This window comes from Taudactylus pleione, unplaced genomic scaffold, assembly GCF_031769625.1.
Source record: "Taudactylus pleione unplaced genomic scaffold, aTauple2 ptg000244l, whole genome shotgun sequence".
In the NCBI taxonomy this organism is placed as follows: Eukaryota; Metazoa; Chordata; class Amphibia; order Anura; family Myobatrachidae; genus Taudactylus; species Taudactylus pleione.
Window position 1 is genome coordinate 3,478,359 of NW_028284646.1, and position 26,917 is coordinate 3,505,275.

The 26,917-nt window shown below is 45.8% G+C and overlaps 1 protein-coding gene across 1 annotated transcript; it reads right to left on the minus strand.

Moving 5' to 3' along the window:
- Positions 1-376: 376 nt before the first annotated feature.
- Positions 377-26,280, minus strand: TMEM14A (transmembrane protein 14A). Its single transcript, XM_088479691.1, has 5 exons — positions 26,199-26,280; positions 19,617-19,696; positions 18,997-19,098; positions 10,162-10,249; positions 377-838 (listed from the first exon to the last, which is right to left on the minus strand). Exons 2-5 carry the CDS (start codon positions 19,690-19,692, stop codon positions 799-801), a joined length of 306 nt encoding a protein of 101 aa, XP_088335817.1. The 5' UTR covers positions 19,693-19,696; positions 26,199-26,280; the 3' UTR covers positions 377-798.
- Positions 26,281-26,917: the final 637 nt, after the last annotated feature.

The window sequence follows — 26,917 nt, forward strand, 5'->3', positions numbered from 1 at the left end:
TTCCTCACCGGCAAAAAGTCTTTGGACTTGAATACGGGGATAATTTTCGCCAGACGAAATTACGTCATCTGCAAAACTTTTTTGACGAAAATGGCTTTTCCCACCTAATTGAATACGGCCCTAAGTTTTAAAAAACTATTGTGGGCTTCTCTACATTCCAAGGGTTCAATTTCAACAAGGCTTAATCTGGGTGGGTTTGTATGTTCTCTCCATACTTGTATGGGTTTCCTCTGGGTGCTCTGGTTTTCCACACTCCTAATACTGGAGTTCTAACTGGCTTCTGACAGAATTAACCATTGTGTATGCAGGTGGTAGGGAATTTGATTCAATATTTTAATAAAGCACTTTGTAATATGTACATTATGCACTATATTAATAACTGTTAATAAATATTTATTACACAAAATCCATTATTTATTTTGTGTCACCATAATAAACAAGATCAGTGTTCTTAAAAACAGACATGTTATTTCCTGCAGTAGAACATCATGACCCTACCATTCATTTGTTTATGGGTTTAACAGGTTTTACAAAAGATTCCCGTATCAGGAACAGTGCTGATTTCTGTAATACTTTATCTCTGAAAGGTACAGTAATTAAACAAACTTGTTTCAGTGAAGCCATTAAAGCTTAATTAATGGACAACACATAAAGGTTAAGTTGTAAAGATTTAAAAAATGAGTGTAATACAAATGATAATGTTAAAGAATCAGTGCATATTTCTTCTTCTGGTAGATTGGATAAACTGAAGTATTTGATCTGTACACGTGGACTCGAATTTCCCAGCAGACGGAGACCTTACAGTAAATTCAGCAGGAGCCTGATGACCATGAAAATACTGCAGACAATGGAAACACTGTTACATTCATGCTTGATGGTAAACAGAAGCAGAATACACTACTCTACTGTGCCATGACATATACTGTAGCTAGGGCTCCCATGTGTCCCTGTTTTCCAAGAACAGTCCCTCTTTTTTTCTATGAAAAACTCTAAATATAAATTTTTCTCTAATCTCCTGATAAAACCAAATAATACAGGTGAATTCAATTTAACAAAGGTAAAAGCATTAAATAAATTGGGACAGCACTGCCCAAACTATGGTACATAATACACCTTTTCAGATTGCAAATTGCGGGTTGCACCCGGGATATGTGCACGAGTCCATCCCGAGTGTGACCCGCCTGAGACCCCTTTCAGAATACCGGATCGACCCGGCAATAATGCTGGGTCGATGACGTGAGCCGGCGTTTGGATATGAGATAATTTCCAAGCACCGGCTCTCTATGCAGTGAACGGGACCCGGGTCGCCTCTACATGGGTTACCCGTTCACACCACACCACGAACCAGGTTGAACTCATGTTCAGCCCTGCTTGTTATCCAGGTCGAAATGCCAGGATATTTCAACCTGGCCCTTTCACACTGTGCAGTAACCAGGGTTGCTGCACGTTCACGTGCAATAACCCGGGTTACTTGATGGCAGTGTGAAAGGGGTATTACTGTTACACAAAGTTAGTTAGTAATTAACCTAAAATTATAAATTCTATTCTAAGTGCAGAAGGGATGTGGCCGAAGAAGAATTGAATGCCAGTAGTCTATAATTACATGGCTATTTACGCGTATGCTAAGTTGTATGCATTCTGCACCACCACAATCCTTAAGAGATGTGTGTGGACCCCTGTGTTTTGGTTTTGTAAAAAAAAAAAAACTCTCAAAATATTATGGTTTTTGGGTTTCTTTAAAATTGACAAAATCAGCTAAAACATGTAATTTGTTCATGTTTACATGCAATGCAATTTTTTTAAATCCGAGTACTGAACATACAGCAGTCCGTCGCCGGGACTCGGTTCTACTTGGAAACCCGAAAAGTTATCCGAGCAGGGACTTGATACGACTCAGACCCCCAAAAGTGATCCGAGCCGGGACTCGATACGACTCGAACCCCCAAAAGTGATCCGAGCCGAGACTCGATATGACTCGGAACCACAAGAGCGATCCGAGCCCAGACTCGATACGACTCAGAAACCTAAAGTTCGGGTGTGTTAGATTTACTGAAAAACTGAACCGCACATCTCTACTATACATGCGCTTCATCATTATTGGTGCAAGTTTGTACCAGCCCTATTTCTGGTGCAAAAGATGCTTCTGAAAACAGGTGTAACTATGCCTGGCAAAAATCCGGTGTCCATTTCTCCCTGAACTTTGCCTGTGTGTGAACACCCCGCTGCAACCAAGTTATGCCCCTTCTGCTGCAAGTGGAGATGTGACGGAGTTGTGTACGTCTCTGCGTAGATGAGTGGCACCAAAGCATGCGCAGAGAGAAAACAAAATCCTTTCACAAAATATGAGATATGGTAAGAACTTACCTTTGTTATCTCTATTTGTATGAAGTCCATAGGGTTCCACAGGATACCTTGGGGTATAGGTGATGACGTCAGGCATTGGGCACCATAGAGTTAAGTTTTCAGCCTCCCAGGATGCACCAGGGTCCCCCTCCTATACCCCGCCCTCGAGCCAAGGCATCTCAGTTACGTACCAAGCCACAGGCCGGAGGAGGAGAAGGAAGAGAGAGAAAAAAGATCTGGACACACACAAGAATCACATTCTCACCAGAGGGAGACAGAAAAAAAACGGTGACCAGAGTAAAGCCCATCTGCAGCACAGGTGCGACAGGGCGGGAGTCCTGTGGAACCCTATGGACTTCGTAGAAATAGAGATAACAAAGGTAAGTTCTTATCATATCTCATATTTTCTACATCAGGGTCCATAGGGTATCCACAGGATACCTTGGGGATGTCACAAAGCAGTATCCTTTAAGGGTGGGGACGCTCCTGTGCTGAAAGGAGAATCCACCGCCCGAAGGAAGCATCCTGAGAGGCAAAGGTGTCAAAAGCACAATACCTCACAAAGGTATGGACAGAGGACCACGTGGCAGCCTTGCAGATCTGGACTGCAGAGGCACCAAGTTGAGCTGCCCACGAAGGACCCACAGACCTAGTGGAATGAGCCCTCACAGAGGATGGAACCGGAAGGCCTTCATGAAGATAAGCTTCTGAAATTGCCATACGAATCCAACCTGCCAAAGTTTGCTTTGAAGCAGGCCAACCCTTTTTACGGAAGCCATAGAGGACAAACAAGGCGTCCGACTTCCTAAACGAAGAAGTGCGGTCAACATAAATCCTTAAGGCCCGCACAACGTCCAAAGTGGCCTCACCCACTGAAAGATCAGGTGAGTTAAAAGCCGGCACAACGATTTCCTCGTTGTTGTGGAAACTTGAAACAACTTTGGGAAGGAATCAAGGACGAGTGCGCAGCACCGCCCTGTTCCTATGAAAAATCAGAAAAAGGGGTCTACAGGAGAAAACCCCTAAGTCAGAAACACGTCTGGCCGAAGCAATGGCCAGAAGGAATATTGTTTTAGCTGTCAGCCATTTAAGGTCCACTGAGCCCAGTGGTTCAAACGGCGGTCCCTGGACAGCTCTCAGGACCACAGCTAAATCCCAAGGCGCCACCGCTGGAACAAAAGGTGGCTGAATGCGAAGAACACCTTGCATAAAGGTGCACACATCAGGGAGCGCAGCAATCCTACGATGGAACCAGACTGATAGGGCAGACACCTGCACCTTCAGAGAAGCAAGGCGAAGCCCATGGTCTAGCCCCGCCTGTAGGAAAGCCAACACTCTAGACAGACGGAACTCCCGAGGGGCATAACCTCTCGGTCGACACCACTGGAAGAACGTATGCCACACACGATGGTATATCCTTGCAGAGGATGGTTTCCGAGCTCTTAGCATGGTTTGCACCACAGAGCTGGAAATTCCCCCTGGACCTTAACATGGCCGTCTCAACACCGTCAAAGACAGCCGAGCCAGGTCCGGGTGAAGACAAGGACCCTGTGATGGCAGGTCCGGTCGTAGCGGCAACCGTAGAGGAATGTCCACGGACAGACTCTGAAGGTCTGAGAACCAGTGCCGCCTGGGCCACTCGGGAGCTATCAACAGGAGTGTATCCCCTTCCTGTTTGAATTTCCAGATTACCCACGGAAGAAGGGAAAACGGAGGAAAGAGATAAGCAAATCGGAACGTCCACTGGACGGACAGAGCATCCACCAGAGACGCCTTTTCGTCTCTTGTTCGAGACCCGTACACCGGCAACTTGTTGTTGTGCCGTGACGCCATGAGGTCTATCTCTGGAAGACCCCACCTGTCCACCAGAAGTTGAAAGACGTCCTGGTGCAGTGATCATTCTCCCGGATGTACGTCCTGGTGACTGAGGAAATCCGCTTCCCAGTTGAGGACTCCCGGGATGAATACTGCTGATATAGCCGGGAGATTGCGCTCCGCCCAAACCAGGATGCGGGACACCTCTACGAGTGCCGCCCGACTTCGGGTTCCTCCTTGTTGATTTATGTAGGCCATGGTGGTGGCGTTTTCCGACTGGATCTGCACGGGGTGGCCTTGGAGAACCCGATGTGCCTGCTGGAGATCATTGAAAACCGCGTGGAGTTCCAAGATGTTTATTGGCAGCTCCTTTTCTGCCTGAGTCCACCTGCCCTGGAACAAGTGTGGACCCATGACAGCTCCCCAGCCCTGAAGACTGGCGTCCATTGTTAACAGGACCCAGTTCGCCACCCAAAATGGGTGACCCTGGTTGAGGTGGGTCGTCTGCAACCACCAGGCTAGGTAGAGACATGCGAACCTTCGGAGTGAGCACCATCATCTGGGAGTTTAGACTCTGAGGCAGTCCATTCCATTTGGACAGGATCAATTGCTGCAGAGGTCTGGAGTGAAACTGGGCATATTCCACCATGTCGAATACTGACACCATGGAGCCCAGCAACCTCATCGCCGAGTGCAGAGACACTCGGCGACTCTGTAGACAACTATGCACCCTCAACTGTAAGGCAGAGATCTTTTCACAAAGATCCGCTGCTGTCTGGAGTCCAACAAGGCTCCGAGGTGCAGAATCCTCTGAGTTGGGATCAGGGCGGACTTTTGCCAGTTTATTAACCAGCCGTGACGTTGCAGTACTGCAATCGTCAGGTCCAAATGGCGTAGAAGGAGCTCTGGAGATCCTGCCACCAACAGAAGGTCATCCAGATACGGCAACATGCGGACTCCCTGCAGCCGCCATGACCTTGGTGAACACTCGTGGTGCTGTCGCCAGGCCAAAAGGTAATGCCCGGAACTGGAAGTGATCGTTGCGGATTGCAAACCTGAGTAACTGCTGATGGCGCAAAAGAATAGGGACATGCAGGTAAGCGTCCTGTATGTCCAATGACACCATGTAATCCCCGGTTCCAGCGCCGGAATTATGGACCGTAGGGTCTCCATCCGAAACCGCGGCACCCGCAAGGACTTGTTGAGGGCCTTGAGGTTGAGTATCGGACGGTACGACCCATTGGGTTTCTGCACCAAAAATAGATTGGAATAGAAACCCTGGCCCCTCTGGGAGAATGGAACAGGAACTATAACTCCAGCCTGGAGCATAGTGTGCAAAACTTTCCGCAGTTCCAAGGCTTTGTTCCGGTCTAATGGAAGGCCTGTGGTGAAGAACCGGGATGGGGGCCTGTGCTGAAAGAAGAGGGCATACCCGTGAGAAACCACCTCGTGAACCCAATTGTCTGTCGTGGTTATTGACCAACACTGGACGAACTGCAGCAGGCGGCCTCCCACTTTGGGATCCCCCAAAGGGAGGCCCGGACCGTCAGGTTTGTCATCTGACTTAGGGGCCGGACGTCTGGTACTTCAGGACTGTTTCCTGGGCTTGGCCGATTTCTTGGGCCCAGCCTGTCGGGGAAAAGACTGTGCTTTAGGCCTACCCTGGGCCCTGTAAGGCCGAAAGGACGACGTACCCGCAGCAGACGGGAGACATGCAGATTTGGCTGCCGCCAGCGTGGCTACTATTTTGTACAGATCCGGACCAAATAGGACTTCTCCATTAAAAGGCAAAGCTTCTTAGCCCTTTTTAAAATCAGCGTCCGCCTTCCAAGATCGCAACCATAAGGTGCGACGAGCAGCAACAGCTGCCGAAGAAATCCTAGATGTGAGGATACTGATATCCAAGGCCGCTTCATTGATGTAAGTGGCCGAATCCCGGAGATTGCCTACCAACTCGGCCTGTTCAGCCGAACAGTCGGAATCCAAAGATGCCTCCAAACTATCAGCCCAGCGCTCCATAGCTCTGGCTACCCAACATACGGCCATAGCCGGTCTGGATGCCCCCCCCACAAGTGAATAAATGGACTTTAGGCAGATCTCCACCTTGCGGTCCGTAGCATCCTTCAAGGAGGACATGGAGGGCATGGGCAAGGTGGCACTTCGGACTAGGCGTGTCACATGAGAATCCACTTGTGGAGGGGATTCCCACTTAGAAAAATAATTGTCCGCAAACTGATAAGCCACGGCTAAGCACCTCTGAGGCTGATACCGTTTACCAGGGTGTTTCCACGCCTCCTCTAAATGGTTTACTAACTGACCCAAAAGAGGAAACACTGTGGCGTCACCCTTAATATCCTTAAAAAAGGCATATTTGGACTTGGACACCGGAGGATCGTCATCCTCAATAACTAAAGCCGTGCGGACTGCCCGAATAAGGCCAGGAATATAAACCTTGGACTTAGCGTCCGACTCTTTAGTACGGAGAGGTTCTTGGTCAGATAGATCCAGAATCTCCCCATCATCGGATGTCACGTCGTCATCCTCATAAGGAGCAGACAGAGACGCCACAGGCCGCTTATGTGGCCGCAACACAGACTCCCCTTGTAACACGTCCGACAAATGCTGTACCGAATTTGTCAGTGGGGTTCCATCAGTTGTCTCGGGAACCCCTGCATGGGTGACGACACCACTGACTGCTGGGACAATCCCATCTGGGAAAACGCAGGTGGCGGAGCTAACTGGCCCACTAGGGTTGTAAGTGTCTTAGCGAAACAAGCCCAGGGAGGTTCCTGTACCGGAGCTGTGACAGTAATTGGCAGCGCCAATAAATAACACTGCCGACATAGCCCCTCCGCGTTACCCTCCCCCTCCGCTATTGGTACATTGCACTTAGTACACATAAGCTGGAGAGGAAATTCACTCTCAGACATGATGGTAAGTATGTGACCCCTCTCACTGATACTCGTTAGTATAGTGGGAGAACCACCCTGCAATCACCGCACCGCAAGGGCTTTAGCAGAGGAAGAGCAGGGACAGTAAAATGGCTGACAGTAGAAAGTTAAAGTAAAGGCAGCAGACGCTAGCAGAAGTCACATACAATTCAGAAGAAATCAATCCCTGCACTATCAGTGCTGTTCTTCAACTACACAGACACAGAGTCTGGTAGGACACAGCGCTGCATACACAGACCTGTAGTCAACGGAGGAGAGGTATGCCGGGGAACCCAGACCGCGACGACACCGATCATCAGCTCCAGCAGCGTTCACCATACAAAGATGGCCACCGAGGAGCAGAGAGGAGGCCGGCCTGGGGGAGGAGCGCTGCCACAGGACCAATCGGCAGCGCAGAGAGGGCTGTGTGCAGCGGGGGAGGTACCGGCTGTGTACAGGAAAGGCGCGCTCCCCTGGCATGCAATTAACCCCTGGGACGCTGCAGTGCTTGCCGCTCAGCTGCAGCGCGCTCTCCCAGGGGGGCAGTGGAAGCGCAGGTTAGTTACCTGCCTCCACGCTGCAGCCAGTCCCCAGGGAGCCCCCTGCCTAGGGACTGTGGACCATGTGCTCAGCAGGGACCCACCGCGGGACCCCCGCTGCTTACCTGCTCCCCTTGAATCCGGCCATGGTCCGAAACATCTGGGGTCACCGCTAGCCATGACCCCAGATGCTTACCAGCATCCCCGGATCAGTGCCGGCGTTCTGGTACCGGCGGGGTGTAGGGGAGACAGCATGGACGTCAGCAGTGACTGTCCATGCTGTACTCCCAGATGTGCAGCCACAGCTGCCTAGAAGAAACTTCAGGGACTATTCTTCGCCCCCCCTCTAAACATGTGCTCCGACTCCGAGTCGGGCACCAACGAAACTGAGATGCCTTGGCTCGGGGGCGGGGTATAGGAGGGGGACCCTGGTGCATCCTGGGAGGTTGAAAACGTAACTCTATGGTGCCCGATGCCTGACGTCATCACCTATACCCCAAGGTATCCTGTGGATACCCTATGGACCCTGATGTAGAAATCTGATTTCTGTTCAGTTCTACACCACCCAATATTTGCATTACATGTAAGCAAAACTTCATTATCTTAGTACTGCAATATGGTATCAGGGACTCCCGCAGGGTGACAGTCCTGCACCAGTTTACAAAAATGCCTTATAAGATAAGACCTTCTAGGTAATTTATAATGGGACAGAGATGAATTCCACATCAGAAATGCATTCCTGTGCAATACAACATTTTATTGGCTGCAGATGCATGAACTGAGTGTGATGTAAAATGAGTACTATAATTATTCATTTAGAAAATGAATGCATGCAGTGCCCAATGGCAGACCTGCATGCATCTTATACTTACAACTACCTATGATAGGAAGGGTGGCACTGGTGAGGGAAGGGGCGCTGGGACATAGCAGAGTACAGTAAAGGGGCTGTGACATAGCAGAGTACAGTAAAGGCGTGCTTACGTACACTGCAGCTCATGCAGAAACATGAATAGGCTACAAGGCAGGTGCAAATACATACTGATAAAGACGACTTGCCGTAAACCAGACATATATGCTGGTGATGTGGATGCATACGCATCTCTAGATATGTATGTCTCTGCATATGGGCAGACATACGGTATTTTCATTTGCTTTTTTTCTTTTAGAGTTAAATTTGACCATTGTGCCAATAACTTTGCATCAGCTCCACTTTTGGTTACAATTTTGGAAAACCAAGGTGCCATCATTCCAGGCAGTGTCAAATACTCTACTGCATATCACTGCAGCATCGTAACATACAGATATGTCCTCATACACCTAGCCTCAATACGCCATGCGGTGCGAGACACCTGCACAAGCGGTGTAGCCTCTTTTTTGTGTCTTTTGTCTCGAATGTGTGACTTAGTCGCAACGAGACAAAACCTCTTAACGTGACTGCACTGATTAATTGATATGTGACACATATATATATATATATATATGTGTGCAACTGAGTCTGATTCTGTACAACGGAACTTGGCGTGAAAAAAAACGCAACTGCTGCCTCATATACTGATCATATACATATTCAGACTCAGTCACACAGATATACAAGGGTCGCAAATCAAGTTAATCAGTGCAGTTTTGTGAAGTTGGTTACGTTGTGTTTCATCTAAGCGATTTGAACATTTGAGCGAAAAAGATGTGGAAAAGACGCTTGGCATAATCTGAATAGCACGAGACCTAGTGCGCCGTGAAGGGCTGTCTGGCGCGGGATGTAGTCGGTATCCCGACGTGCATGATGCCGATGGTCTAAATATAGGCGCCGTAATCCCGACAGGTCGGGATCCCGGCACCAGTATCCCGACCATCGGCATCCCAAATGGTTAAGTATCGGGGTGCACGGGGAGGGTAGCGTTAGGTAGCGGGGTTAGGTTTAGGCATTAGGGGGAGGGTTAGGCACCGGGAGGGTTAGGATTAGGGTGCGGGGAGGGGGAGGTTAGGTTTGGGCACTAGGGGGGGGAGGTTAGGTTTAGGCACTGGGGAGGAGAGTCTTAGGTTTAGGGTGTGCGGGGAGGGGGATGTTAGGTTTAGGCTCTAGGAAGGGGGTTTAGGTTTAGGCACCGGGGAGGGAGGGTTAGGTTAGGGAAAAAACTTACCTTCCGTTCCAAAGGGTGTTGGTATTCTAGCTTTCGGGGTGTCGCTATCGGAATTCTGAACAGTGGCATCCTGACAGCCAGGATTTCATACCCAACCCGTTTGGCGCAACTGAGGCAATAGTGTATGAGGACTCATCTGTAGTAGAAACCATGTGGGTCACTGTACTGGAATATATTCCATTTTATATGTTGTCACCCTTTATGTTGGAGAGACACATGTAACCTCCCAAGTTATCCTGGCTGAGTGCAGGTGATTGGTGCACTTTTACTATACAGTATATTATGAATGGAGTGAGTCAACACATTGAAAATATGTACATAGATGGATCAGTCAAGTTGAATACATCTGTAGAGGCAATCCATAGCTGGCATGTTAGGTAAATATAAGGAACTCACCTAGTTCCAGCTACCAGCCCAGCAGGCATTACTTTACGAGATCGATTGTACCTGAGCCCCATTATTACAGCCAGAGAACCTGCAGCAACTACAGAAATATACATAGAAATGCTTTGTTAAGAGATTTCACTAGCCATAAATAAAATGGTACTATACAAATGTTTATGGCAACTTAACACATCTAAGCTACTGAACACAACCAGTGGGCACCTTGGGCATGGTGATTACTGGTCATAGGAAAATCAGGTGCTGCTAGTGCAGATTAATAGATTACGAATGGTGCAAAATCACTACATTTGCAGATATGCAAAAATACACCTCCTGTCCTGCACATGCTTCTAATTTGCAGCATCCTACTACCAGAATGCGGGCAAGATGCATGAATTGCTTTGTTTATTTGTGAAGTAACTAAGTAAATGAACTTCAAGAGGTGGAGAAGGCACATTTAGGGGGCATATTGAAGTTTGGGCAGGCTACAGGATATTTCTCCCCCAAAAACATTTTCCACATTCAATGAAGCAGCAGAAACCAGGCCTTAGTCTATTAGTCTATCATTTCAATGTGATGCTTTTTGCACCCTATCGAAAACTGAATTGGGACGAGATATATTGCTGATCACCTTTATAATGCAACCACCTGTGGTCTAATTCTTGCTGGGACAGCTCAGCAATATCCAGCTGTCAATGCGATGTCATCACTTCCGGGTTTATGACCCCGCAGAGGTAATGCACATGCGCGGCTATCAGCCACTGTCAGAGAGGGATCTTTTGGATTTCTCTCCTGGGCATTTTTTGGAATTGTAGCCAATAGGCTATGATGGCACCAGCTTCCAAGCAGTACTGATGTCCCCTCACTTTCATCACACCATCCAACAGTCCCACATGCACGTCAGTCCGTGGCACCTTTGAAAGTTTGTGAACCTCGTCAGAATTTTCTATATTCCTGTTGAAATTTGGCCTAAAACTACCTCAGATTTTCACACAAGTCCTAAAAGCAGATAAAGAGACCAAATCAAACAAATGAGACCAAAAAAATGAGACATGCTAATTTTTTTGGAGGAAAATGTTCCAATATCACATATCTGTGAGTGTCAAAAGTATGTGAACCTTTAGGCTTAGCAGATATTTTGGAGGTGAAATTAGAGTCAGGTATTTTCAGTTTATGGGATGACAATCAGGTGAGAGTGGACAACATGTCTATTTAAAAGAACAGGGATCTGATGTTCACAACACGTTTGTGGACATGTATCATGGCACAAACAAAGGAGATTTCTGAGGACCTCAGAAGAAGAGATGTTGATGCTCATCAGGCTGGAAAAGGTTACAAAACCATCTCTAAAGAGTTTGGACTCCATCAATCAACAATCAGACAAATGCATGAAATTCCAGACCATTATTACCCTCCCCAGGAGTGGTTAACCAACAAAGATCAAGCCAAGAGCAAAGCGTCTAATAGTTCGCAAGGTCACAAAGGAAACCAAGGTAACCTCTAAGCAACTGAAGACCTTTTTCACATTAGCTAATGTTAATGTTCATGAGTCCACCATCAGGCGGACACTGAACAACAATGGTGTGTATGGCAGGATTGCAAGTAGAAAGCTACTGCTCTCCAAAAAGAATATTGCTGCCCATCTGCAGTTTGCTAAAGATTACCTGGGCAAGCCAGAAGACTATCGGAACAATGTTTTGTGGACAGATGAGTCTAAAATAGAGTTTTTTTGGTTTAAATGAGTTATGTTTGGAGAAAGGAAAACAGTGAATTCCAGCATGAAAAACTCATACCATCTGTGAAACACGGTGGTGATGGTGGTATCATGGTTTGGGCCTGTTTTGCTGCATCTGGCCCCGGACGACTTGCCATCATTGATGGGACAATGGATTCAGAATTACACCAGAATATTCTAAAGGAAAATATCAGGACATCTGCCCATGAGCTGCATCTCAAGAGAATGTGGGTAATGCAGCAAGACAACAACAGAGTTGAAGCTGTTTTGTATGGAGGAATGGGGTAAAATTCCTCCAAGCTGATGTTCAGGACTAATCGACAATTACCAGAAACATTTAGAAGCAGTTATTGCTGCACAAGGGGGTCATACCAGATACTGAAAGCAAAGGTTCACATACTTTTGGCACTCACAGATATGTGATATTGGATCATTTTTCTTAATAAATTTTATTGTTTCATTTGTTTGATTTGGATCTCTTTATCTACTTTCAGGACTTGTGTGAAAATCTGAGGTAATTTTAAGCACAGATATAGAAAATTCTGAAGGGTTCACAAACTTTCAAGCACTACTGTATGTCGAATTGGCACATGCGTGTAAATACTGTATGAATTGGGTGTTTTGAGGTAAGAAGAATAGGCATAAGGGGTTGCAAGCTGTGCAAGACCATACTGTGACGTGGCTCCAACCTATTCAGATTCAAAGATCTGCAAAACTGGCAGGAATGATTTCATGGTTCATTTAAGATAATAATGAGGTAACCTTAGCAGTAATTTAGGAGAAAAGCAGAAAGGTCTAAATTAAAGTAGAGCAAACTTTAAATTGACTTTACAACATACATAATGCCAGTGATAACCTCAAAAGGTGGTGCTTAGTGTGTTAATAGAGGCCGTTAAAAACAAATGAGTGAAGCTGAGCTGTGGTTATGCTCTTTGTTATTAGTAAGGTGGGCAATTGGGCATACTTGCACAAATAGAATTATGTTGAACCCTACATATTTTGTATATTGGAATTGATCTTATTAATGCAAGCTGTCTATGAGCCCGATTCAGGGGTGGACGCAAATCACGCGTGTCTGCGATTTCTTACAGATTCGTAAAAGTAAAAATATGCACTTACCAGTTTCAGCAGTCACCGTCTGTAACAGCAAGTAAACCTTGAGATGCCCACTTCCTATCAGAGCACAGTGCAAAGCCACTGGTGGTTAAGAACACTCCACCATCAACACACCATTGACCCCTTGCGCACCATATTGGTTGTGCACCGGAGGGTCGTAACTAGGGGTGTGCAAGCGGTGCCACCGCACAGAACGCAGGGCCGTATGGGCTGCACCGTTGCTGCCCCAATGGTCCCTGGATCTGGCAATAGACAGCAAACCACAACATATCTATTTAAATTGTATGGAATGCAAATTATATATCACCATGCACAGTAATTATTGTTTTAAGCAGGGTGCCATAGCTAGAATCGCTATGACAACGCAGTAATTATTGTTTAAAGCAGGGTGCCACAGCTAGAATCGCTATGACAATGCAGCCTGTATGCTCTATTCCTGCCCAGACCCAACCCCTTCTCCCAGATGGCCATCCTTCATATACCATCCGCTCCCTACTCCTTCCCAATTTTCACGCACAAGTTAAGCCAAGTAAAGAGTTCCGCCTCCAGCAGCCAGAGACCCTCCTCAGCGCTCACATCTGGACACCACCATCCTGCTTCTCAACAGCCAGCTGGAGCCATGAGCTGGGGCATGGAGCTGTGGGTGAGTGTGGCCTTGTCTCCTGCACACCAGAGCTGTACTGGCACTTTGCTCAGAGAGAAACGGGTCTGGAGGAGTGGCTGTGCTGGTGCTGTGTGTGTGTCTGTAGACGCGTGTTGTGTAGTGTGTGTTTTACTGTGTAATGTACTTGGTAACATCTGAAGAAGTGTTGGCTTCTGCCTCATCTGACGCCTCTGAAGAGGAAGCAGACACTGGAACATTCCCTGAAGCCTGTGCCAAGGTGAGGGCACCGACCTCCCTGCCATCTTTGCTCATCCCTCCTCTCCTCTCAGTCTGCAGGGGACATACTCTGTATTCCTGGGAACAGCTCTCAGTCACTGGCCCCATCTCACCCATGTATTAGAATACTATGGGTGGGATGTACTAAACATCGCTTTAGCGATGCAGTACTGTACCCATGTCTTCGGGTATATACCGCGGTTCATTACCGTGGTATGTACCAAGAATATCGCAAATGACAGCTCTTTTGATAAGAGCTGTCCTTTGCGATGGCCATGGACAGAGGGACTTTTGAGTTTAACACCCAGAGGTCCCCCTGGCATCCTTCTGTGCATGCGCATAAGAACGACAGCCACAGGGGGGTGATGGGAGGTATCCGATTGGATCCCTCTCAGAAGCCCATTGGCTGGAGGTGGCGTTACCCATCAGGACGAAGCACTGAAATGCGATGTTCATATGGGGTATCCGGTAAGGGGTATGCGATAAAACGCAATTTTGAAGGTTTTACCGCATGTTCCCTGTTAATACATCCTGCCTTATGTCTCATTTATTTCCCAAGGTCATAGAACCCTCATCTCCAGACTATTTATTTAATTTTATATATACATATATATATATATATATATATATATATATACACACACCTTTTTTTGGTGCGCACCGCCTAATGTCATGATTTCAAGATGGGAGGGGGGAGGGTTGTCGATGCTCTTTCTGGCACAGGGCACCAAAATGTCTACTTACGGCTATGGCACAGTGTATCCATTTCAAGTCCCTCAACAAATGCCTCTGTGGCTGCGATGCAGTGAAAGAGAACTCAGCCACATGCATTTACACACCCAGTGGCGAATATACATTTTTAGGGCCCTGAATCTTGAACTGTTATGGGCCCCTTTGCAACCAGCAACAATAGGGTAACATCTAACAAGGTCCAAAGCGCCTTGCAAGGACCTTGAGGCCCAAATGGCAAGGATGTAGAAACCCCCCAGAGAGTGAGAGACTGTAGATAGATAGATGTAGAAACCCCCCAGAGAGTGAGAGACTATAGGTAGATGTAGAAGGATGGGTACGGTATGCCGGCACTCAGGATCCAAGTGGTCAGAATCCCAATCCCGGCTTCCCGACAGAGTTAGGATACCGACACCTATCGTTAAGTATCCTAACCCTCCCCCTCTCCCTACTCTAACCCTCCCTCCCCAGTCCCTAAACCTAACCTGACCCCTAGTGTCTAAATCTAACCTACCCCTCTCTGCACCCTAAACCTAACCCTCCCCTCTTAGTGCCTAACCCTAACCCTCCCCCTAGTGCCTAAACCTAATGCTAACCCTCCACCCATCCCCTCTACATACCTTCGGGATTCCAGTGGTCTGGATGCCAGCAGCTGGATTATGAAAGTTATGGGGATTCCTGCGCTGGCATTCTGACTGCCAGAATCCCCGCGGTTGGGATATTTACTGCATCCCGATGTGGAAACTGTAGATAGATAGATGTAGAAACCCCCATCGAGAAAGAGAGAGACTGTAGATAGATGTAGAAACCCCCCAGAGAGCGAGAGACTGTAGATAGTTAGATACAGATGTGTCCACATACATCTAGCCTCCGTGATCTACAAGTCGCACCACACATAACGTGGGAGTTCCATGTGACTCGGTTATGCCGAGCGTCTTTCTAGAATAGTTAGCATAAGCAGTTTCTGCTGATTAAAATGATATGCAGCATGCCTATGTTCTGTGTGCGACTGTGGGTGTATCTGCATACGAAACGATACAGCCGCTGACACTGTAATGTAGCGTTTGACATGCAGTTACACCCGCAATCGCATACAGGATATAGCCATGCTGCAGAAAATTTTAATCAGCAGAAGCTACTTGTGCTTTGTTATGCGAATAAGACACATTTGAAGGTAATAAGTTGCACAAAAAGACGCTTGGACCTACGAGTCACTCCACGGCATGGAGCAACGGGCTGTTTAGCGCACAAGGAGGCAAGATGTATGTGGACCCATCTGAAGATAGATGTAAAAACCCAGCAGAGAGAGAGAGAGAGACTGTAGATAGATATAGAAACCCCCGAGATAGTGGAACACTGTAGATTGATAGATGTAGAAACCCACCAGTGAGAGAAACAATAGATGTAGAATCCCCCCCAGAGAGTGAGAGACTGTAGATAGATAGATAGATAGAAAGATAGCTAGAAGTAGAAACCCCCAGAGAGTGAGACACTGCAGATAAGATAGATGTAGAAACCCCCCAGAAAGTGAGAGACTGTAGATAGATAGATGTAGAAACCCCCCAGAGAGAGAGAATACTGTAGATAGCTCATATACAAAACCAAAACTTACTTCCTCTGTAAGATACCAGCTATTGATCCTCCTGAGTGGGATCTCTGGAATCCCCGTGTCAGGTCTCTCCCCCAGCTTTCAGTTTGTGGTCAGCACTGAAGGGCCGACTTCTGGACGACTACTCTCCATCCTGGCCTGCTCTGATCCCTGCCGTCTGTCCCAGTCAATGCTGATCCTCCTGTACGTCCCGGCTGTCTACTGTCTCCTATCTCCGGCTGCATAGAGCTCTCCGGTAGTAGGGTCTATGCGTGGCCAAGGATTGTGGAGCAGCTTCAGAGGGATAGTGGTGTGACCACGAGGGGAGGGGGTTTTTGTTGTACTTTCTGGCACCATTATTTTATGTGAAATGTGGTCCGTTATTACTGGAGGGTGGGGGTGGAGCAGGGGAGCTGTGCAGAGCAGTGAGGGGGCCTCCATTTTACTGTATCCATTCAACTGTGACCATTTTGTGGACTAGTATATTTTGTTTTGTTGAAAAATGTACTGATTAGTTTAAGCTTCATTAGTTTCACAGTAGCTCCGTCTCTATACACGCCCATGACACTTCCATAACACGCCCATAAGATGGCCTCTTTTTGCCTTCATTCTCCTTACAGAAATGCCCAAGATTCACAGTGGCCTCTTCTTATGATGCTGATCCCGTACACAACTGTTACCGTTATCATACGTATCTGGATAAGTTTCAAAAACCTAACATGCAGGTTAGGTTTTTGGAACTTATAATTTTTTTTTTAAGTCCTTCATGTATTAAACAATCTGTTTATGTATTTGCCTTGTGATCGGTCTTTATCTAGGTACACAGAATTAGTTAACACTATTCACCTGTTCTAATATACACTTATATTTATGTGTTGCGCTATCACCTTTCTTTTCTTGATTGAATTTACACCAGGTGACCACTGTTTTTTGATAGCAGCATCCCATCTTTACCAATTTTGTATATTTATTTATTATCATATATCATTTCTTAGATATATAGATATACACCACACTATAGGTGGCTCTTAGATCGCGGTCCATCGTTGCTTTTTTCTATTTTGTGCCTGTACTCTATGTCAGAAATCCCAGCTGTGCGATGGTAAGCGGTGACGCGCCTTACAGTTCCACATTTGTCGCTGTATCCGATTCCATATGTGTACAACACAATGAGCAAAGGTGCAGATATTGTAGTTCTGTTTTCTGTAAATATTCTTAATGAAAACATATAGTAATACTCCAAAATCACGACTGTCCAAATAGCATAACTCTAAAGTAAAACTTTGTCCTAATTATTATTATTATTATCCTTTATTTATATGGCGCCACAAGGGTTCCGCAGCGCCTTACATAGTACAGAAACATAGTACATAAACAGTTGAACAGAACAAGAAAACAGTGTCATACAGTTTAAGACACTACAAGACAAGTACATGGTATATAAACACTGCTGCAACAGAAGCAGGATGGCAAAAGTCACGGGTTAGGTGCTTTTGAGTATAGAGCAGATAGTATAAGTAAAGAAAGGATAAGCACAAGAGGATAGAGGGCCCTGCTCGTGAGAGCTTACATTCTAAAGGGGATGGGCAGACAGACAGGGGTGACACAGATGGGGTAGACAGTGAGCGTGGGACAGAGGGTTAGGATGACAGATGGCTGGATTCCTATTTTACAGTATGTGTGGAAGTCATTTGAATTAAGATTTACGCCACTGACATTCTACTTTAAGAGGCAGTTTTTGTAGGTGTTTGTGGAGAGCCATGGCTGTTATATCAGTTTACGTGAAGTCTGACGGGTGGCAGAAGCCACTTCATGTGGGGCTATTTAGAGAGTGTGGTTAACGTGTGAACCAGCAGTCTCAGGTAAATGTCGAAATTGGTGAAAGCAGTTATTGTAAAGAGATGTTCAGATGTAAAATAATAAGTTGTGATCAAGTGTGAATTCTATAAGGCACATTTATTGATTTGGAGGGTGATGGGAGACATGTGAGGTTTGCAGGATATATATTCCATAGTAAATCCGCTGTATGTGTGAGGGGCCTGGATTTGGTGATATGTCACCAGATAATAAAAGCAGAAGGATGGAGAAGTAGATATAGTTGTAGGTGTGTAAAAGTTTTTTATAGTGACACAATGAGGCTGTAATTGTCAATTTTTGATGAAAAGAAAGCTCATTAGTTTTTAGAGGAGGCGAGTGAGTCAATAGGGCGGCAGTGTGCCCAGAGAGGTGAGATGCAGGGAGAGTTAGGGATGTTATATCCTTAGAGAAAATACAAAGGAGAGAGTTGATAAAAAGAAATGTGTAGTACATGGTGAGTTTTAGGTTTATTTTTAGTCAAATTTTAAAGCAATCAGTTTCTTAATCTGAAATTACCTTAGATGTTGGTCAATGTTTGTTCAACTGTTTGATTAACTGTTATGTAACACACTTTGTGCATTTAACACTTGGTGTTTTTAACCCCAGCTGCAAACAGCCCCAGCTGCCCCTAGACTGAATATAAGGAGTGGTAACCCTTGATTAAGACAGGCTACAACTGACTCAATTGGTCTGCTGATCAAAGGAGATAACTTGCTCTGAGTTGGAGCAAAAGCCAGGCCAGATATATACCATAAACTATGCTTCACTGAACAATATAGACTATACATGTAAAAACAATTCTATGCAAGAGATGAAATATCACATACATTTAAAAACTGCACATGATTGCATGAAGGTCTATGCAGAGTATATATGCAGTAGGCAGGATGAGAGATGAAATATCACATACATTTAATTTAATTGTATGTTATTTTTACTTACTCAATGATATCTTGATATCGCGTGGACTGTATGAAACACATAATGCACCGTAAGCTGCAAGCAAGCCAAAGGTAAGGCCTGCAACGAGGGATACAATACTACCTGCCAACAAAAAGAAACAGAGGCTGAGGCATCACTATGGAGACTTACAGTGGACGTGTCACCTAACACATAGTTGAGGGATACATTTTTTAGGCTGAACCAATATTTGACCTATGAATTCACTGGTATTTAGTGACATCACTGCCACAAGAAGTGACTCTTGTCTCAATGATGTCACCAGCTCATAATGAATTGATAGGCTAAATACTGGTTCAGCCTCCTTTGTGTACATGTAATGTTTCCATATAAAGACATGGATAAATTTACCTCTGATTGGGTACACTCTCCTGCCCTTCAAACACCCAAGGCAGAGACTGGCAAGTGATGGAAATATGGAGGAGGATACCTTTGCTAATGGTCCATCGAAGATGGCAACATTTAAAAATCCTAATCGTTGTGAAATTATTGTACACCACGATTGTGTATGCCGAAATGTCACTACAAGAGCCTGGCTAGAACATGGCAAGCAATGAAAAGATCAAATATAAAGCAGGAAAATAAATGTAGATGTCAATTACCTTTGCGAATAAATCCCATAAAGCCGCCAAAAGCCAAGAGGGCAGCGTATCCAAAACCAATCCAGTCTACAGCCATGATTCTGGTAAGATTAGAAGAGAGATTACAGATTACATATTGCATCCTTGTAGCCAATGAGCATATCAGAGGCAGATCTAAGAGGAAATGTGGGGGGATATTTTGAGATTAAATGTGAGATATAAGACTGGCTGTTACTTAGGGCTATAGGAGGTCTATTTGGAAACACATTATATTTTGAATACATTACGGATTTATTTACATTCCTGCATATGATGAATTACATGACGTTCACAAATAATAAAATGTTGTGTTGCTAGATATGTGCAGGGAATAGTATCCTGTACTTCAGAGGTTCCCGTACGCGGTCCTCAAGGCACAGCAACAGTTCTGGTTTTGGAGATTACCATGGTTGAGCACAGATTGTGGTCAAGCATGAATATCCTTAAAACCTGGACTGTTAGGGTGCCTTGAGGTGGGATTGGGAACCTCTGCTGTACATTATACCATCCACAGTGGTGAAAGTAAGGGTTAAGTATATGTATGTATTTGTGTGTGTCTTTAAACCAGGGGTTGAGCAGCGAGTGCACAAAGTGTAGCAAGTGGAAATAAAGAGAAAATGAGTGAGCAGACATGGGAACGGTATCTGCAGATCAGCCAATGATTTCATCCCTCCCAGATCCACACGTTACTCAGGCCTTAGCACACCCCCTGGCATCCATCAATGCAGGACCCGGTGGAAAATCTGGATTGGATGTGGGTGGAGAGGTCCCAAGAGCAAAGGGGAAGAGGCTTCAGAATTTGCTCCAACTAAAAAAGTGGGGATGCTACCACACAACCCTACACAACCGTACCACTGACCAGCGTTCCCTAAATCTCGGCCACTGACCCCCTCCAGACAAACCCCCTAACAATTCCCTGACAGTACATGAAAAAGAGCTAGAAACTGGAATTGGGAGTTTGGAACAGATATAGGGCTCTATTCAGTAAACTAGACTTACCTTTGTAGATCTTTATTGCCGATTATCGCATATTAATTTTCACTGTATTTATATAACAGCATATACTGGGACTGTCCATGCGATGAAGCGCTGTCCCGGTGATCAGATTCTTTACATTTGCAAAAGACATTTGAATTTGTTTTTATTCCACTACGCATGTGCCGGTTTGCTTAATCAGTAATGGTGATGACAGACATTGATTTGACAGCCGGGGCAGCATTGGATTATGTGAGAAAGCAGATAGAGAATGTCTCTTCCCTGCTTCTTCATTCACTGCTACTTAAGTCACGTCAGAGTGCACCTCTCAGTGTGCTAGGGCACGGGCGACTTGGCGCTGAGAATCTTTTTACTGAAAATGTGCGTCTTATTCGCACAAGTAAAAACTACTGGAAGCAACAAAACTGTATTATTAGTGTACGCAGACTACTGTGATTTGCAATTATGGATGTCTCTATACTGAAGCTGGGTCTTAAGGGCTTCTGTGTTTTGTTTTGTTTTTAGATACTTTTCCCCTTGAACAGCACCTGGTAGCCAGTAGCGCTACTGCCTGGAAGATGCTCTTGGCAGACAGCCTGTAGAGCTGCCCGAAGCATCCTTAGGACGCTCTGGATAGTGCTCTATTTTTCAAAACCGGTAGCCCCCGCCCCTTATGTGTGATGTCATGATGTCACAGGTTTAAGGGAGGGCATAGGGCGCACGGGCGCCCAGTTACAGTGCTGTGCCAGAGTCTTTGTTTCCTCTTGTGCTGGGGCCATATTTCTGAAAATATCACTGGGAAATATGGTGGCACCATCAGCCTGGTACCCAGAGAAGAGCATACATACTGACCTTTAGGCTGCCTCATCTGGGAGGAGGAAGCCAGGTTGGCACTTGGCGGGTCTGGGGCGGTGGAGCTCAGAGGAGGTGGGCGGGTCTGGGGGCGTGATGACAAGATCACATCATCGTAGCCCCACTCCTCACTATGCAATGCTGAGATTACCAGCATTGTGGAGAGGGGCTTGTATTGTGTCATCAGCCACCTATGCCGCCCACTTCACTGGGGAAGCTGGGCAGCAGTGGCCGATTGGCCCCAGCCCCAGCCCCAAGGAGACTTGCCACCTTTCCGGGTGACCCGGGAACGCCACCCGATTTTCGAGAGCCTCCAGGCCATTCCTGCAAGATAGGCAAGTGTGATTAAGAATCTGTTCCAGTTGCAGGGTGACTCAAGGGCCTGTGTACACCACACATCCTGCACCCATTAAGATATGCCACTGCCCTTACTGTATTTAGGTTACTCTTGCCATCCACTGTCCCGCCTCTATAGGCATAAGGGACACAATCATGATATGAAAACAAATCTAGACATGGGCACATTTTGGTGCACAGTACAAAAATGCATGTCTTATGCCGCGTATCCACTAGTAGATACCGGCACAATGGTATGATTACGACATCGTAATTGTACCGTCATTTCCCTAGGGCTGCAGTGCCTACACTGAACGACTGATCGTGTGCCCGATGTCTGAACGATTGCACGATTACGATATCGTAATCATGCAATCGCTCTGTGTAATTGGGTAGTGAATACACAGCATTACACTAAACAAAACTGGATACAATCAACTGAAAATTAGGGTCTACATACACACAGGGACCACAATTACAACATTTGCTTATCTTACACAGGGGGTCATTCAGCCCCGCTCGCGAGGGAAGTTCGCTTGCAAGCGGGTCGATGTTTGGCGAATGCGCACGACGGAGGGAGCTCCGTCATGCGCGAGACCCGATGAGCGATGAGAAATACGTTGCTCGGGGTCTCGCACCAAAGGGAGCGTGCTGTCGATGGTGAGTGACAGCACGCCCCCTTTGGTGGGCGTGCCGGGGGCGTGGCTGCCAGACGGAGGCGTTCCCATGGGAACGCCTACCGTCTGAGTCCGGCCCCACTGACATCAGTAATGATGTCAGTGGGAATGATTTTGGCTCTGATAGAGCCAAAATCACTCCTGGGCTTGCGGCAGCGAGACCCTACCACAGGGTCTCGTCGCAAGCCCGATGGTCGCGATGGTCTTGACCATCGCGACCATCATCGTGGACGCTCGCTATAGCCATGAGGACGCTCCAAAAACAGGTAGGAGGGCCCTGATTCAGAGTGAGCGCTCTGGTCAGAGCGTTCAGCTCTGAATCAGGCCCACAGTACACACCCACTACAGTGTTTTCTGTAGAATGCATACCTATTAACACTAACCATTAATCCTATATTTCATGTGCAGATGACTGACATAAAACCAGCACAAAGTGTTTTACTCTGTGATGCAACAGCAACTCTTTGTGACTGTAATAAATGAGGATCATAGTATTTATTTTTTTATGGATTTCACATGCCTGTGATACACATTGATTGAATTAAATTAATACTTGTGCATATAGTACGGCTTTAGATTGCTAAATCAGTCACTTAAAGCAAGATGTAACATGTTGTCTGTCTATTTACAATAGTTCATTGACTGATGTCACTGTTATGGTATTTTTAAAAATCCAATGTAGAATTGTGCACGTTAAGTACAAACGAATAACTGTATTTAGTACAACTTACAGCCCCTATGCCTAGAGAGGTGAATCATAATTGTACAACTGCAATTCTTTACAGGAAAGGCTTGTATACCACACGTTTCAAAATTCACCTGTTCGGAGGCTCCCAAGCAGTTTTATAAAACTACAAGCTCATGATGATATCCATAGTCCAAAAAAAGATTACTCAAATACAAAATAAAAGTAACATTTATTGATTAGTTAATTTTGTGAGACTAAAATTCCCAGCAAGCCCTAGCAGCTGGTGCTTGTGGGAGATACAGGCTGGTGGGTGAGTGCAGAGGCAGGGGAGGAGGTATTCTGTACCTGGACACATTCTCTATCTCGGCAGCCCTCCCAGCATGGCACTTAGAGCCAAATACCTCGAGAAGATATGCCCCATTCCCTCTAGACAAAGCCCTGGGAAGAACAGCTAGCGCGACATGTAGTAAAGAACCTACAGCTCATTTAAATATCTTTATATGGTGTTGGAGGAGTGTGTGAGTGGAGGGACCAGTCTCAAGCCACCATCTCTCGATTCTTGGTCTGAGCTTTGAAAACTGGGTGCACAGAGCAGCTCTAAGCGCTCTGGCTCGGGAGAGGGCTGCCATAATAAAATCTTTAACTAGGGGGAAGTGCAGTTTTACATGTTTATAAATAAAGTTTCACATCCAAACATTTCACCAGACTTTTCCAAGCATTTATGTTTTGATCAATGAGGAGGTCATTTTCAGCATTGTGGGGTCTATTTAGTAAAAAAAAAAATAAAAACTGATAAATTATACCAAAAAAATCATCAGTTTTCACACTTTCTTCTCGTCTCTTAATTTATATCAATAAGCATGCCGGGACAGTCCATGCTTTATTGGACTGTCTCGGTAAGAAGATAACTGCCCTCTGTAACATCTTTTGCATTTGCCGATGCACTCTGGGAGAAATTTCTCTTCCGATCTATCTCTCCAGTGCAAGCATACAGTGTTATGTTTTGCACAATAACTTTGCTTTGCTACTTGATATAAATATGAGTCCTGCCACTCCCCCAACACTACCTATGGGGAATGCAGGAATGTGCAGTCCATCACTAACTTTGGAGAGCTGATTGTTTAGGCGAGGGATGGCCATCGGTGGGTTAACCTTGATGGTATGAAACCATCGGATGGCAACAATTGATGGTTTCATCCACCGATGGTCATCCCTGCATTAATAATTGCCGTGCAGCCGTCTAATCAGGGAGTGGGGGCAGGGCTTCATGGGTCAGGGCAGAGGGCGGAGCTAAGATCCGATTCTGACACGAGAAAAAAAAAATATGGCGTTGCTCTGTATCATCGATGGCGGAGAGCCTTTGGATGGCAAAACTATCAACCATTTAAGATTATTAACCATCAATGGTTTAGACCAGAGGTTCCCAAACGTGGTCCTCAAGGCTCCCCAAAAGTTCAGATTTTAGAGATATCCATGATTGAGCACGTGGTTAAATCATATTGACAGGGGTACTAATTAAGCAACCTGTGCTCAACCATGGATATCTCTAAAACCTGAACTGTTGGGGAGCCTTGAGGACCATGTTTGGGGATCTCTGGTTTAGGCTAGTGTTTCCCTGCTCCAGTCCTCAGGGCAGGGCTGCAACTATGGGGGGGGGGCTAGGGGGCACATGCCTCGGACTTCAGGAGAGCGCAGCGAAGACAGGAGGCCCGGGTGGCTGCAGGTGTTGATTTGGAGTCACCCGCAGAATCAGGCAGCCCTTGAAAGACCAGCGGTACCGTCATTCTGATGTGGCGATGGTGGCATGCCAATCAGAGCTCACGGACCAGCAGCCAATCAGCAGCGAATGGCGGCCTACAAGCTCCGATTGGCTCGCAACCGGCGTCACATTAAAATGACAGCGGCATTGTGTCTCTCAAGGGCTACGGACAGCTGCCTGCCAGTGCGTCTCCAAATCAACACCTGCTGATTCAGGCACACAGGCAAGGTAAGAGGCTGTTGGAGGGGGAGAGGAGAGGGGGAGGGTAAGAGGCTGCTGGAGGAGAAGGTGCATAATGTGTAAGGGGCATTTCTGTGGCATAATGTGTAAGGGCCATTACTGTATGGCACAATGTGTTGTAAGGGGCATTACTGTTTGGCACAATGTGTTGTAAGGGGCATTACTGTGTGGCACAATGTGTTAGAAGGGGCATTACTTAGTGTGGCATAATTTGTAAAGGGCATTAATGTGTCATGAAATCACACACCCTTTCAGGGAATGGATGTGCCGGAGGAGTGACAGAAGAACGTTCTCTTTGTTTTGTTTTTCTGTTGGGGCTGCGACAAATTACTGTCTTGCCCTGGGTGACTAAAATCCTGGTTTCGACTATGCTCGGGGACTGCTACAGATCTGTTACAGATCTCCTAGTTGGTGCCGAGGAGTATTCTTTACTGGCTGGCACATATTAGACAGTACACAGGTGGGGCTAATTACAGTATTTGAACTGTGATATTGAGATCTGTAAAAAAACTAAAAAGGGCATTGTTAGGGGTTCCCGGGTTGGGAATTACTGGTTTAGGCTGAAACGTTGGAGAAAAGCCCTTTTTAGTGTACTAATTAGACCACTATGTATGGTTATTGTGTTGCAGCTACACGTAGAAGAGGCCTTGGTTAGAGAAGCTTATCAGGATATTCCTTATGATCCTCACTAGCTAATTATTCTGATCATTTATGAATATATTTCTTTATTTTTCATATAAATATTCTCCCCAAATATGATACATGTAGATGGTGTCACCATTTCCTCAGCCCCCAAATCCCTCTCTAGTTGTACAGGAGCAGTGAGGAAGTGGATACGGAGGACTGCCTGCAACTGCTCCCTGCATATTGCTCACTCAGACCTAGAACAATAACCTCGGATTAGAATGGTCAGATACAGTGTGTACAGCGCAGCATTGCTAATAACGTGTACTCCCTCTCCTCCATTATAAATCAAAGCAGATTATTAACCCCTAATTGCAACGTAAGGTCTGTTAGGACCCAGAGCCCAAACCTACCTGTCTCTGGTCCCCGCCTCCAGCTTCTAACCTTTCAACTATGACAAATGCGAGGTTTTTTTTCAGTCCTCAATGTGTCTTTTTCTTGTTTTCTTTATATATGTTGTCTTTATGAGTGAATACGTTAATATAGATGAAACGTGCACATTGTTAGATACTTTTATTTAAGTAAATACTTTTTATATTGAACTTCCCTAAAACAAGTTAAACTTTCGTTTTACAAACAGCACTTTTTCATTTTCTGTCTGTTGCTGACATCTTGTGGTTATACGCGGTACTGCAACACTCTAATTGCAGCTAAAAGATTGTAAACGAGGCGTCATTTACCGCTGGAATGAGTGAAGTCTTTAGCTCGCTGCCCTGGGGTGATTAGAAACAATCCCAGTATGGCTAGAGATCACATTTACACCAAGGAAGTAAAGGACACGTATGCAATATTGTAGCTAGAAATTATGGGACTATTGAACCTAAAGTGCAAGTGCCTATTTCAAATAACCTATAATGACAATCTATACCACCAATGTTATCCTCCTCCTTTCGTATAGGTATAGCATAGTGGAAATGGTAGAGAAAAAAGGTTTAGTTGTTAAATAAAGCATTTTTTCATAAGTGAAAGATATTCAAATAATATATTTTTCTATTTCTTTGGTAAATATATTTTAATATTTTTCCTAAGTGGAAAACCCAAGTCCAGGCTTTCAAATCCAGTATGTGTTCAG

What these genes read in the sequence shown, in the direction of transcription:
- TMEM14A (XM_088479691.1), bottom strand. Translation starts at nt 19,692, where the DNA reads ATGGCTGTAGACTGGATTGGTTTTGGATACGCTGCCCTCTTGGCTTTT. An exon ending in TATGGGATTTATTCGCAAAG is followed by an intron (nt 19,099 to 19,616) that starts GTAATTGACATC and finishes TTTTGTTGGCAG; the next exon opens with GTAGTATTGTATCCCTCGTT. An exon ending in GGGCTGGTAGCTGGAACTAG is followed by an intron (nt 839 to 10,161) that starts GTGAGTTCCTTA and finishes CATTGTCTGCAG; the next exon opens with TATTTTCATGGTCATCAGGC.